Source organism: Bos indicus, chromosome 5 (assembly GCF_029378745.1).
Source record: "Bos indicus isolate NIAB-ARS_2022 breed Sahiwal x Tharparkar chromosome 5, NIAB-ARS_B.indTharparkar_mat_pri_1.0, whole genome shotgun sequence".
NCBI lineage: Eukaryota > Metazoa > Chordata > Mammalia > Artiodactyla > Bovidae > Bos > Bos indicus.
The window spans coordinates 29746781-29760236 of NC_091764.1; the positions used below are offsets into that span (position 1 = coordinate 29746781).

At 40.1% G+C, this 13456-nt stretch overlaps 1 protein-coding gene across 2 annotated transcripts in view; it reads left to right on the plus strand.

Annotated features, from left to right (window-relative positions):
* The window catches only part of LIMA1 (LIM domain and actin binding 1), a 92090-nt gene that overhangs the window by 25123 nt on the left and 53511 nt on the right, over positions 1-13456 (plus strand). For both annotated transcript variants that reach the window (XM_019960591.2, XM_019960592.2), the window contains exon 2: positions 7577-7718. In XM_019960591.2, coding sequence (XP_019816150.2) covers positions 7600-7718 — 119 coding nt within the window. In that variant the 5' untranslated portion in view covers positions 7577-7599. The remainder of the gene's footprint in view (positions 1-7576; positions 7719-13456) is intronic.

Genomic DNA, 13456 nt, shown 5'->3' on the forward strand with positions numbered 1-13456 from the left:
CTGAGTACACCTACTGCCCAGATCTTGGTTTCTCCAATAACAGGAACCAGGGCTTCTTGGAGAAGTGGCTGATTCCAGAGCTGGGGCAGGGCAAACACTCGATGAGCCTGGAACATCTTATAGAGCTTAAAAGTGCTTAAAAAAAAATTTGGTGGCATCTTGAAAGGACACCAGAACCAAGCTGAAAGAGTTCCAAATGGCTAAAGTAGAACAATCTATGCAACAAATAAAATAATCCAGGAATATCATAACCCAGAGGATAAAATAAATATCCATGAGTCTAATACTAGTATAAATAAATGACTGACTAAATAAATGAGGGAGATAGGACAATTCTTCCTTATAGAAGAATTCCTCCAATTAATAAATATAGAAGGAAAGAGGGCAACAAAAAATCACCATTAGAACACCACCATAATCATTCCTGGAGCCAAGATCCCCTCCTGTAAATGGTAAAATTAGTGAGTAAAAGTAAGGAAAAATAGGATTAAGGTATGTCTCCCCAAATATTTATGAATTATAAACAGAAGAATATCGCCACTTTACATTGGAGAAACCTAGCAGATACCACCTTAACCAAGTGATCAAGGTAAACATCATCAGTAATAAGACAGACATCAACATAGTGTACCCTCTAATACCATGCACTGAGGAGGCTTATCAGCTTTGTAGTATTCTTCCCCAGATTCTATAACTTCAATCTAATCTGAGAAAACATTTTTTTTTTAAGCAAACTTTTTTTTAACACTGAGAGATGTTCCAGGCTTATCTTGTTTTGTTTTTATCTCTCTCGGTGTCTCTGTCTCTGTCTCTCTTTAAATAGAAGTATAGTTGCTTTACAATGTGATGTTTCAGGTGTACAGCAAAGTGATTCGGTTAGATATATGTATTCTTTTTCAGATTCTTTTCCCTTAGAGATTATTATTAGATATTGAGTATAGTTCCCTGTCTAGGTTTATCTTGGATTTGTCCTGCTGCAGTTCTGGAATCAACCACTTCTCCAGAGAACCCTGGTTCTTCTTATTGGAGAAACCAGGAAACTCAAATTAGGGACAGTCTACATAATATCTGCCAGTATTCTTCAAAGTGTTAAGGCCATGAAAGGCAAGGAAAAACAGAGGAACTATCAGAGATTTAGGGCGACTTAAAGAGGCATGGCAAGTAACTGCAGTGTAGGGTCCTAGAATAGAAAAAATACATTAATGAAAAACTGGTAAAATTTGAATAAAGTTTATAGTTAATTTGGTGGTATTCTACCAGTGTTAATTTCTTAATTTTGATAATTGTACTGTTGTAATGTAAGATAAACCTAGGTGAAAAGTGTATGGAAACTTTTCTTTGCAACTCTGTAAATCTAAAATTATTTCAAAATAAAAGGTTAAAATAGCTATTAACTTCCAATTTTTTTTTTCAGGGGTGTGAATTTAGTCATTATTTTTTGTATAAAAATACACCCTTAGAAACAAATGCAGTTTATATTATGTGGTGTGGAAACACATTTCATGTTGCTTTTGTTTAAAATTTCCCTTTGCACCTTAAAATTTTTTTAATTTTTCACTCTTTTTTTATTGGAGTATAATGGCTTTCCAAAGTTGTATTCATTTCTGCTATACATAGAAGTAAATCAGCTATATGTGCACGTTGAAGTTTTTTAGATTTTTTTTTCTTTAAGTCTATAATCTATTTCTAAAGAACATTTTTCTTAAAACAATTGAGTTTGTACTTTGTTCTGTATTTTCTATTCAACCAACTATGCCCCTTGCACAAACAGCCATCTCAGGAGCAAGAAAAAGTAGCAAGAAATTGATTTTTTTTTTTTTTTTTTGAGCTGTCCTGCTTTTTTTGTTGTTGTTGTTTTATGAAGTGATTTTATTTATTTACTTTTTTTTTGGCTGCGCTGTGTAACATGCGGGATCTTAGTTTCCCAACCTGGATGGAACCCTCACCCACTTCAGTGGAAGGTGGCGTCTTAACCACTGGACCACCAGGGAAGTCCCAAGATTGGGTTTTTAAGAACAAGATTTTATTAGGGGCAACTCTTTTGCTTTTGTCAGTTTTGTTTCTGGGAGACAATTCGCTTGGTTAGGGAAAGTGAATTTATTAGAGTTGGTTTCCCAAGCGGCTGTAGACCTCACCCTAAGCAATCTCTTGAGGAAGCAGATACCTCGGGCCAAATTTCCCTGTGAGTCATTACCCAACCCTTGATTTTCAAGGACCTTTGTTAGAGATCTTTATATCCAGGCTACAGCTCACCTATAGGGGTTTAGCTGTTCCACTTCAAGTTACGAGGTGTGATAAAAGAACTTTGAACTGAGAATAGCTCTGGCTCTCATATTGACTAGATGGTGAGTTCGGGAAAGTTATTGGGTGTTTATTTGGCTTAATTACCTTACTGTAAAAAGGGGGATTTGATTACTTGATTTCTGAGCTTCTCTCTTGATATAAAAATCTGCCATATGTATCTAAAACTGTAGGCATCTTCCTCTTAGCAAATAGTTCCCCTTTCTATGTACCCCATTATTTTTCGCTGTGCCACTGCCCCAGTCTCAGGCTAGAAATCTTAAGAGTTATTTTTGCTATATCCGTTTCCTTTAATTCCTGCCCAAATTTCCACCAGTCCAGCAGTTTTTCCTTCACAGGTGAAACTTGGGTTTTGGAGTCTGAATGCTGAATTCTGCCTCGGCCCTGTGTTAAATGTCTGACCTTAGGCAATTTCGCCAACCTTAATAAACCGCAATTGGGTTTTGTTTTGTTTTGTTTGTTTAATGGAAATTGTCTGTCTCCAGAGTTGTAATAATTAGAGTTAGTAAGTGCTGGATAAGTATAGCTGCTGTTGTTATTTGTATATGACAATGCAATGGATTAGATTTTAAAGTTCACTGGGCCACTGGAAAAAATAATCAACAATATTGTAGCCCCAAATGAATGCCTTGTCCGTTTGGAAAAGGGTTTTTGTTTTGTTTGGGCTTCCCTTGTGGCTCAGCTGGTAAAGAATCCGCCTGCAATGTGGGAGACCTGGGTTCAATCCCTGGGCTGGGAAGATCCCCTGGAGAAGGGAAAGGCTACCCACTCCAGTATTCTGGCCTGGAGAATTCAGTGGGTCCATGGGGTTGTTTTGTTTTTGTTTTAGGTGTTGTTCTTGCTCTTTTCACCCTTAACAGAATTTCTAGGATTAAGGACATTGTCCTAAAGTTCGAGAATGGGACTCTCATCTGAGACAGAGTGAGTTGGGGGAGGTATCACAGATTTAATGAAAGTCCAGAAAGCCGAGATATTCACAATGGGAGAGTATTTCAGGCAGGCCCAAGGTAACTTTAAGTTTCTCTGGAAGAATGATTCTCATGTCTGATTCTCATGTCTTTCAGTAAGACACTCTTACTGAAAGATAATTTGTGTGGGTTTTCAGCTAGGTGGGTTCCGAGATTTTGTTGCCCATTTTCGACTTAGGCTAAAAGTGATGGTCTTAATCATTACTAGTACATGTGGTGGAAAGAAAACTAACTTTGGAGTCAAATAGAATATGAATTTGAATCCCAGCTCTGCTACTTTATAGCTAAGTGATCATTGTAACATTATTTAATACCTCTGAACTTCAGTTTCTTCATCATAAATGTAAGATAATAAAACCAATCTTTTAAATTGGTTGTGAGGGTTGAGATGTGTGCTGTGCATAAATAGATGTTTTAAAATGCTTATTTTGGGACTTCCTTGGTGGTCCAGTGGTTAAGACCCCCTGCTTCCACTTTAGGAGCCAGGGTTCAGCCCCTAGTCAAGCAACTATGATCCTGCATGCTGCCTGGCGTGGCCAGAGAAAAAAGAAAAGAAAAAATTAAAATGTTCATTTCCTTTCTAAGAGACTGATTTTTAACCTTTTAGCTTCCTCTTGTGTATCACTAGGATTTTTCTGCTGACGTGTAGATCTCAACATGTGTAAAGCGAAACTCCTTACTCCCCCTCTTCTTCCTCTATTTACTCTATCTTAATGGCATCAGCAACCTTCTAATTGTTCAACTTTGATGATGCCACCTTTGATTCCTTCTCAACCTAAGCCCGTTTTATTCTAAGAACTCTGAATTCTTTCTTCCCACTTTTCCATTCCCATCTATGCTAATTTAAACCTTGATTACCTTTCACTTCGACAATTTTAGGATCTTCTTGACCAGTGATTAAGATTCCAGTCTTTTCCTCTCTTACCAATTTACACACTGCTGCAGAATCAGCTTTTAAAACTTGGCTCTTATTATGTTACTTGCTTTTTCGGAAACTCCTAGTATCCAGCCATTGAGACTGGGTAATCCACTTATAGAACTCTTTTTTTTTTACATGTGTGGATATTGAAGCTCAGGGAAATTATTTTTTCCATTTGCCATAAAGGTCACTCATGTGCTAGGGAGTGACACATTACAACTAGACCTCACCTCTTCTCACCCACAGGCTAGTTCTTTCCACCAGGATTATGACCCAAATTCCTTAGCATGGTTCTTTTTTACCATCTGAGCCACCAGGGAAGCCCTATGGTTTTCTTTTTTGTTGTTCTTGTTATTGTTTTGACCTCGCCCCTTGGCTTTCGGGATCTTAGTTCCTCAACCAGGGATTAAACCCAGGCCCACAGCAGTGAAAGCATCAAGTCCTAACCACTGGACCATCAGGGAATTCTCATTAGCATGGTTTTCAAGGCTCTTCCCAGTCCATCCTCATTCTGTCTTTCCCTACTTTATCTTCAACTTCTTTTGCAACTAGAGTCTAACTCCATTAAAGTATCTTTTGCTGTTTCACTTCCCTAGTGGTGTAACAGTATCCCTCCTATCTGAAAGGCACTGTCCTCCTTCTGCCCTCACTTGATAAAATTCTGCCAGTTCTGTAACTATCAAGTCTTCCCTTCTCTCCCACCATGCCAGAAAATCAAGTCCTGTACTCCTAGACCTTGCATTGCCTCTAACCATGTTCTGTCTTGTGCTACAATTATTTGTGTGCATTAGCAATCTTGTTAGATTGCATACATTATTTGGGCAGGACCTTGTAGGGAGTAGTTACTCAGCAACCTGGCACCAGAGGGCTTTCCCAGGTGGCACTAGTGATAAAGAACCCGCCTGCCAATGCAGGAGACATAAGAGACTCGGGTTTGAGCCCTGGGTCAGGAAGATCCCCTGGAGAAGGGCATGGCAACCCACTCCAGTATCCCTTCCTGGAGAATCCCATGGACAGAAGAGCCCAGTGGGCTACAGTCCATGGGACTGCAGAGAGTCAAACACGACTGAAGCGACTTAGCATGCACACAACCTGGTACCAGAGTTTATCAAAAATTATGTACTGATTATCACCTTTGTATGTTCACAGGGTGCTAATAACATTGCTAGGAAGTAATAGCATACTTCTATGAAGATGTGGTCAGGGTGTGAGCCACCTCATTCCCTGAGTGTAAAGTGTGCTTATCCTAGCATTATACCAAGGTAGTTGTTCTGACTTGGCTTTCTGGCTGAGACCAATCAAAACCACAGAATTAGACTTGGGAATTAAAATCCTTTTACTTTTTCACACTAAGTCCCTCAAATAATTAATGCTTTTCCTTTTATCATGAACAAATATGAGAACATAATCTTTTGTATTTTTTTAATTCAGAATTGATCCCTTTAGAATTGATATCATTTATATGGGTAGTTACACTTGGGAAGCATAATTATACCAAATAATGTCTTAAAGCGTTTGCCAGTGTTTCCTGGATGTGTTTTAAAGGGTCATTATTGTGGTTTTACATAATTATGTTTAGCTGAATACACAGCTGTGTCTTTTTCTTGTTAGAGAAAGGACTGACAATGTCTGGTAGGTATGTCAGTTACAGACTGAAAAGCAGTTAAGTGAATATCATATATCAAGATTATTTGATACATGTAGGATTATTTCAGAGAACATGTATAGAATTAAGATTATTTTATCCAGGGAGAAGAGGTAATACAAAAAAAACTAAATTTATTGCTTACTTATTCTATGTCAGGGTCTTTTTCTCTTTATCTTATTTATTCCTCATGAAGATACTATGGGGAAAAAAAAGATACTATGAAGTGAGACTTCCCTGGTGGTCCATTGGCTGAGACTCTATGCTCGCAAGGCCGGGGTCCCAGGTTCAATCCCTGGTCAGGGAACTAGACCCACGTGCCGCAGCTAAGAGTTTGCATGCCACAGCTAAAAGATCCTGTGTGCCACTGCCAAGACCTGGTGCAGCCAACTAAATAGATAAAGATAAATACTTTTCTAAAAAGGAACTATGGGATAAATACTATTGTTATGGATAAGAAGTCTAACTTTTAGGGAAGGACACACAGCTTTAAGTGATGGGGCCAACACTCCCATTTAAACGCATGTGTCTCTGATACCAGAGCTCCTTACCATAGGAGGGTTCTATGTTGCCCTCCAGCATGGGAATTGAAACAAACAAATAAACAAAAACAACAAAACTAGCATTGTTTTCAGACAAGGCTTTAGTGGGGAGAACAGGGACTACCTGTGGGAAAGTAGTGTGGTCCTTTGGGGCTGCTATCACTTACTTTGCATCACAGAACTTTTAGTGTGAAATGGAGGCCCACGTTGCTTGGTTATGCACACTGTGCTCTGCGGTTGTCAAGGCTGTTGGAAGTAGTACCCGATGAACCATGCATTCTACCAGATCAGTTACCTTCCGTGGTTGTCAAAAGAGCTGCAAGAGGTACTTTCATCTGTATTGTTCACTCTTCAAATAAGGAAACTATTGACTCATTTCTAATCTCATCTCTTTTGGACAAAGGTTGGGACTCCTTTGATAATTACTAGAGCAAAACCAAACAATCCAGTCTAGGTGATGTCAAGAGTATGACTTCATGGTATTTTTTTACTTGAGGCCACTACTAATATATTATACTTAAATGTTCTTGATACTATAATATGCCTAGTATTTAAAATATATTCACATCAAAAACCCTACAAAGGGGTAAGTATTCTCATTTTTCAGTGAGGTAACTAAAACTGAAAATATTATATAATTTGTTTAAGGTTACAGAATTATTATTTCATTTGAAGTCTATCTTGCCTTTAAGCCTGCGTTCTTTATACTATTCAGTGCTGTATCTGTAGCTTTTTCCCTAGTGCCAAGTGGTCAGTGCTACAGAGCTTGGGGAAAGAAGGCAGCCAAAAGAAACTTGGATGTAGGTAGAACCTAATTTGGACCTGACTCTGCAGAGATGCCAGTTGTACTTCCCCTGGGGTGTAACTCAGAAGAGTGGAACATTTCACTCCAAATGTGACTTTGGAACAGACTTAAGTTCAGGGAAAAGCCAATCGATGTCTGCACAGTGGGGTCAATCATAAAATGATGCAAACTGAAAGGGACCTTAGAGATCACCTGATCTAACCTTCTCATTTTACAGGAAACTACAACCCCAATTCAATCATCTGATCTAGGTTACAGTTTTTGAGAGAACCGGTAGAGGAATACAATCTGCTGCTCCAGGGCTCTCTGCTCTCACTTACACCACACTGTTGCCAGTCATTGGGTGCTGGAGAACTCTCTTCTGTGTCTAATATTCTGACTTTCTTTATCACATAGGTACTTCATTATCTGTAGACAAGATGGAACCAACTCCATTTAACAGACGGCAATGGGCTTCTCTATCATTGAGGGTTACAGCCAAAGAACTTTCCCTTGTCAACAAGAACAACTCATCGGCCATTGTAGAAATATTCTCCAAGTAAGTGCTGATCCTGGCCCAAAAGGACCATCTGTCTTGAGCAAACATCACCACCTGTCAGGGAGATCACTAAAGGAAGGGCATGTGTCTAATGACTTTCTGGAGCACCTTCTGGATTTTGAGTACCACACAAGACTCTGTGACAAAGGAAGATGATAATAATCAGGAGATACATTCTCTGTACTCGAATTTTCGTTCAGTTTGGGAAAGAGAGATTTAAACACAGGAGAGAATTATGAAACACATAGTTATTAATCACAATGTTAGCAAGTCCAAAATGAATGGGAGTAAGGACTAGATATAGGATAAGAGACAGTATGTGATCACCATGGATAGAAGCCGTCAGGAAGGCTTTCTGGTTGAGGTGAGGGGTTTTTTTTTTTTTTTTGGTTTGGGGGTTTTCATGAGATAAGTTTTGAGGCCGGTTTTTAGTTGAAGGGAGTGTTAGGTGCACTCTATGCCTACGTTGTCTAATAAGGTAGCCACTACATATAAGGCTATTTAAATTTAAATTAATTAAAATAAATTTAATTAAATTATATTCATTTGAATTAATTTCAATTAAGTAAAATTAAATTATAGTTAAAATTCAGTTCATCAGCTGCACTAGCCACATTTCAATCGTCCAATGGCTATGTGTAGCTGGTGGCTACCACACTGGATATTGCAGAAACATTTCACCATTGCATAAGGTTCTGTTGACCAGTGTAAACTCTGTAGGCAGACTGCAGTCTATTTTAGTAAATAAAGGTTTACTACTTATAGGCTCCCTATTTTAGTAAATAAAGGTTTATTGTAATACAGCCATGTCTTTTTGTGTATTGTCTGTGGCAGCTTTTGTGCCACAACAGCAGAGTTAAAGCAGAGACCATATGGCCCTCAAAGTCTAATCTGGCACTTTAAGGAAACGTTTGTTGACCCCTGCTCTGGACTATGGGTTTTTTTGATACGAGGGCCCCTTTCCTGCGTATTTTATATTCCTAGTATGTAGCATGACAATTAGAACATACTAAGCACTCAGCAAATGTTGAGGGAATGGTATAAGTTAGTGAGATGGTAAGCACGTTAACTTCACTCAACTAGAGATGCCATAGAGCTTAGGGAAGACGGTACGTTTACCTCACTAAGTAGAATTTATTACTTTATAGGAGATACATTTAAAAGAAGGAAGATGGGAAAGATTTAAAGAAAGTGATTGTGGGAACTATATCTGCTGCTGCTGCTGCTAAGTCGCTTCAGTCGTGTCCGACACTGTGCGACCCCATGGACTGCAGCCTACCAGGCTTCTCCATCCATGGGATTCTCCAGGCAAAAGTACTGGAGTGGGTTGCCATTTCCTTCTTCAGGGAGCTATATCTAGAGTACAGCTAAATACCAGTAGGAAGTTTCTGTAATCTGCCACTGTCACCCTTTCTTCAATGACAAATCCATCAACCATCTGCTCTGTGGAAAACACTGCCCTTCTGACCTGTTCACCGAGGGTATCGCTTAAGGTGGGGCAGAGATGGGAGGAGAGTGCACAGCCCTTTCCCCTTCTAAGTTATGCATTTTATATTGCTGTAAATTTATGTCAAACTTATATTCTTATCAGAAAGAAAAGAAAACCAATAAAGATATTGCAGAAAAAGGATCCAGATCTGAAAAACTATTAAGACTTAACTTCTGGCCTCAAGGAATGTAACAGTATAGTTTAGTATAATTTATATTAGTAGAAGTCCTTAGGAGAAGGCAATGGCACCCCACTCCAGTACTCTTGCCTGGAAAATCCCATGGACAGAGGAGCCTAGTAGGTGGCAGTCCATGGGGTCGCTGAGAGTCGGACACAACTGAGCGACTTCACTTTCACTTTTCACTTTCATGCATTGGAGAAGGAAATGGCAACCCACTCCACTGTTCTTGCCTGGAGAATCCCAGGGACGGGGGAGCCTGGTGGGCTGCCGTCTATGGGGTCGCACAGAGTCGGACACAACTGAAGCAACTTAGCAGCAGCAACAGCAGAAGTCCTCAAACTTCCTTCATTTTAAGACTCATGTGAGATACTTGTTAATAATACGGTGTTCCAATTATCTATTGCTGCATAGAAAAAAAGTCTCCAAAATTTAGTGTCTTAAAATAATAATAGCATTTATTTTGCTGTGAGTCTCCAATTAGGGCAGTGCTTGCCTTTGTTGCTTTCCCCATCCTCGGTGTCTCAGAACTGGGGCCATAGTCATCTAAAGGCTTACTCGTAAGTCAGGTGGTGGATGCTGGCAGTCATCTGGGCTCTCAGCTGGGGCCATGATCAGAATAGCCGCACATGGCTTTTCCATGTGGCTGCTTGGCTTGCTTGTCTGGGTTTCAAGGGCAAGCATCCAGAGAGGGAAGGAAGGAGGGAACAAAGAAGGAAGGGAGTCAGGGTAATGGTTATGTGGTCTTTTATGACCCACCCTCAGAATTTATACAGTATCACTCTTACCACATTCTCTTCATTAGGACTGAGTCATTAAGGCTGGCTCATATTTAGAGGGAGGGGAATTTGACTCTACCTTTTGGTGGGAGAAATGTCAGAGATTTGGGGGGACATATTTTAAGCCATCCGATATGGCTTCTCAACTCCTCCCTTAAAAATTCGGATTCGATGTATCTGTGATGGGCCTCAAGAATTTGTGTTTTTAACAAACGTAGTCTAGTGATTTTTAACTTCAGGGAAGTTTAAGAAGCACTGGTCATGGAAGAGATGGACTTGTGAACTTGAACATAAAGCAGAACAAATAAGGGTTATTTGTTCAAGTAAAGATTGAACAAGGAAATAGGAAAAGGAAATAGTAAAGCAAGCAGTCGAGCATGAAGAAATACAGAAGGGAGAAGGGATTGGCACAGTTCAGTTAGGGCCAGATGATCGAAGGCCTTGAGTACCATGCTGAGTTTGGGATTTAGTTAGATAAGCAGCAGAAACAATGATTAGGCTTGTATTTAGAAAGATGCTCTGGCAACAATGTAAAAGGTATATTGGAAAGGTGACAGACTGATAGCATGGAGACAAGTTCTGAGACTCTTGAGAACCCACGTGAAAGTTATTGAGGGTGGGGGGCAGGAGGAGTGGAAAGGAAGGGGAGGTTTTGAGACAGTGTTGAGATATGATTAATGGGACTTGGAAACTCTCTGCTCTGCAGAGAAACTTCTCCACATTCTTGCCCTTTTCACCCTCCCCAGCCCCACTTCTCTTTCACTGAACTTGGTTTTCCCTTGACATGCATTCTATCTGAGTCATGCCTGGTTTTTTTTGTGCATGCTACACTGAAATTTTCTGGGACCAGGAGTCCAGGGTGCTATTTCTCAGCTACTGTTTCCCATCCATTTTTTTTTTTTTTTTTTCCCTGCCTTGTTCTGAAGTTCGAAACCTGTGCTTTGAGCTTACATTTAACCATAGTATCCTTATCCTCCCCATCATGGCAGTGGTGTGCCAAGCTCCTTGCCTTCAAGGGGGACCCTAGCTTCCCACTTCATTTTCTCTTCAGTATTTCTCAACATTTTGGATGAGGCAGATGTTCCTTGTACAGGATGCTCATCATCTTGCCTTCCTCCAAATGCTAGTAGTTCCCCATGATATGGTGACAGACAAAAAAAGTGGGGAGGGGAAAAACCCCAATAAGATTCCCACACATTTCCAAATGTCCACTGGGGCCATTAATGCCCCCAGTGTAGAATCACCGACCCACATAAATGACCTGTCTGATAATATGGACTCATCATTTCTTATTTATTTACTTATTTATTAATAATACACCATGTGGCTTGAGGGATCTTAGTTCCCTGACCAGGGATTGAACCCATGCCATAGCAGTGAACTCACTGAATCCTAACCACTGGACCGCCAGGAAATTCCTGTGGACTCATCATTTCTTACTCTTCCATATGTCTTCAATCTGCTCATTCATTGTCTCCCATGCCCCCGTAGCTAGTCCCAACCTTCTCATCACCCAGAATCTGTTTCTGAAATATGTGTTTGGAAAACCTACTTTCTAATTAGAGCCTCCTGTCCTGCCTATTCTGCTTTCTTATTCCCACTGACCTGGCTCTTTGGCCAAACTGGAATACCCAGGCCATGATTGTTGGTCCCTTTCCTGGCTTCACTTCCTTCCCTGCCTAACTCGGTCAGTCACTTTAGTTAAACTTTCACCCTTCCTCAGTTCCCATCCCAGGGTTTTATTCTGTTGTCGTCATCCATTTCAGACAATTCCCAAGATAGAGGATTTGGGTCCTGTAGTAGCACTGATGAGAGGAAGTTGAAAAAAGTTGCTCATTTTAGGGGCTTCTTAATCTTGCAGAGAGAAAATGCAAAGGAACCTTAGAGGCCACCTTCTCACAGCATAGTAGGGTGACTGTCTTTTCACCACAAACGTTATAAGGGCAAATGGCAGTTATGCAGAATTGTAAATCCTGAACCCATTAATCAGAATCAGTGTGCCAGGTCTATGGTAGATTCTTGATGGAAATTGATATTATTTCTAATCCTAATAAAAACTATATGAGGAAGGACCCGATCCCTGTTTTATGGTTGAGAACACTGAGGTGTAGAGAGTTAACCTGACCCCAAGTTAATATTTTGTGTCTGTCTAGTACTTTTCTTCTGATGCCTAGATCCTGCTATTGAACTGGTTTTGAAGGATGGATAGAATTTTATTTGGTAGGCTGGGAGGATGGTGGTGACATGGCAGAGGAAGAACAGTCATAGGAAGTAAGGCACAGAAAAGGGAAAGAGCATGGGGCGTGATGTGCGTTTAAGACAGTGAAAACTGGAGAATCGGCCTGGATTTCTTCTCCAGGTCTCATACTTGATAGAGCCATATTGCTGATACTGCTTAAGGCTTTGAGGATTCATTCATAGTAGGTTCCCAAAGCAGATTGCAGGGCTGTTTTCCACAAAGCATACATTAATTTCTACTTCAAACACTACTGACCTCATTTTCTCTTATTTTGAAACAGTCTCTCTTAGAGAATTCTAGTTATTTAATTAGAATTCGTAAATGGAGTTTAGAATTAGTAAATCCTATACAAGCCATTGGAGAAGGAAATGGCAACCCACTCCAGTGTTCTTGCCTGGAGAATCCCAGGGATGGGGGAGCCTGGTGGGCTTCCGTCTGTGGGGTCACACAGCGTCGGACACGACTGAAGCGACTTAGCAGCAGTAGCAGCAGCATACATGTCTAGTTAAGAGACCCTAGGAAACCTTGGGATGTTTGTGATCAGAGGTTAATATAAAAATGTTATTTGGAGAAAGCGTCATCTGGCTGCTCTTTATAAGATTAGCTGGGCTTTACTTTCTAAGTGTTAATAACGTTTCACATGAATATGTACGTAAGAGTCATTTTTGTAGCATCATAGCGTATGTCTCATGAGTGCTTTATAACTCCAGACTGATTTCTTTTATTAAGTCTCTGTACTATCTAAAGCGTTAAATCTGGATAAGGAGGATGCTCTTGATGAGTCAATTTGAACAGCCAGCTTTGGTTTCACTCACCAATGACTTCAGCATGGAAGAATCCTTTGCTTGATTAAAAGTTGACTCTTTTAGTAGAATTTGGTTTCTTGATTCTCTTTAACATATTTTTTAATTAATTTATTTATTTTCCTTTTTTTGGCTATGCTGGGTCTTCATTGCTGCATGGGCTTTCTCTCTAGCTGCGGTGCACGGGCTTCTCTTATTGCAGAGCACAGGCTCTAGGTGCTTGGGCTTCGGTGGTTGTGGCTTGCAGGCT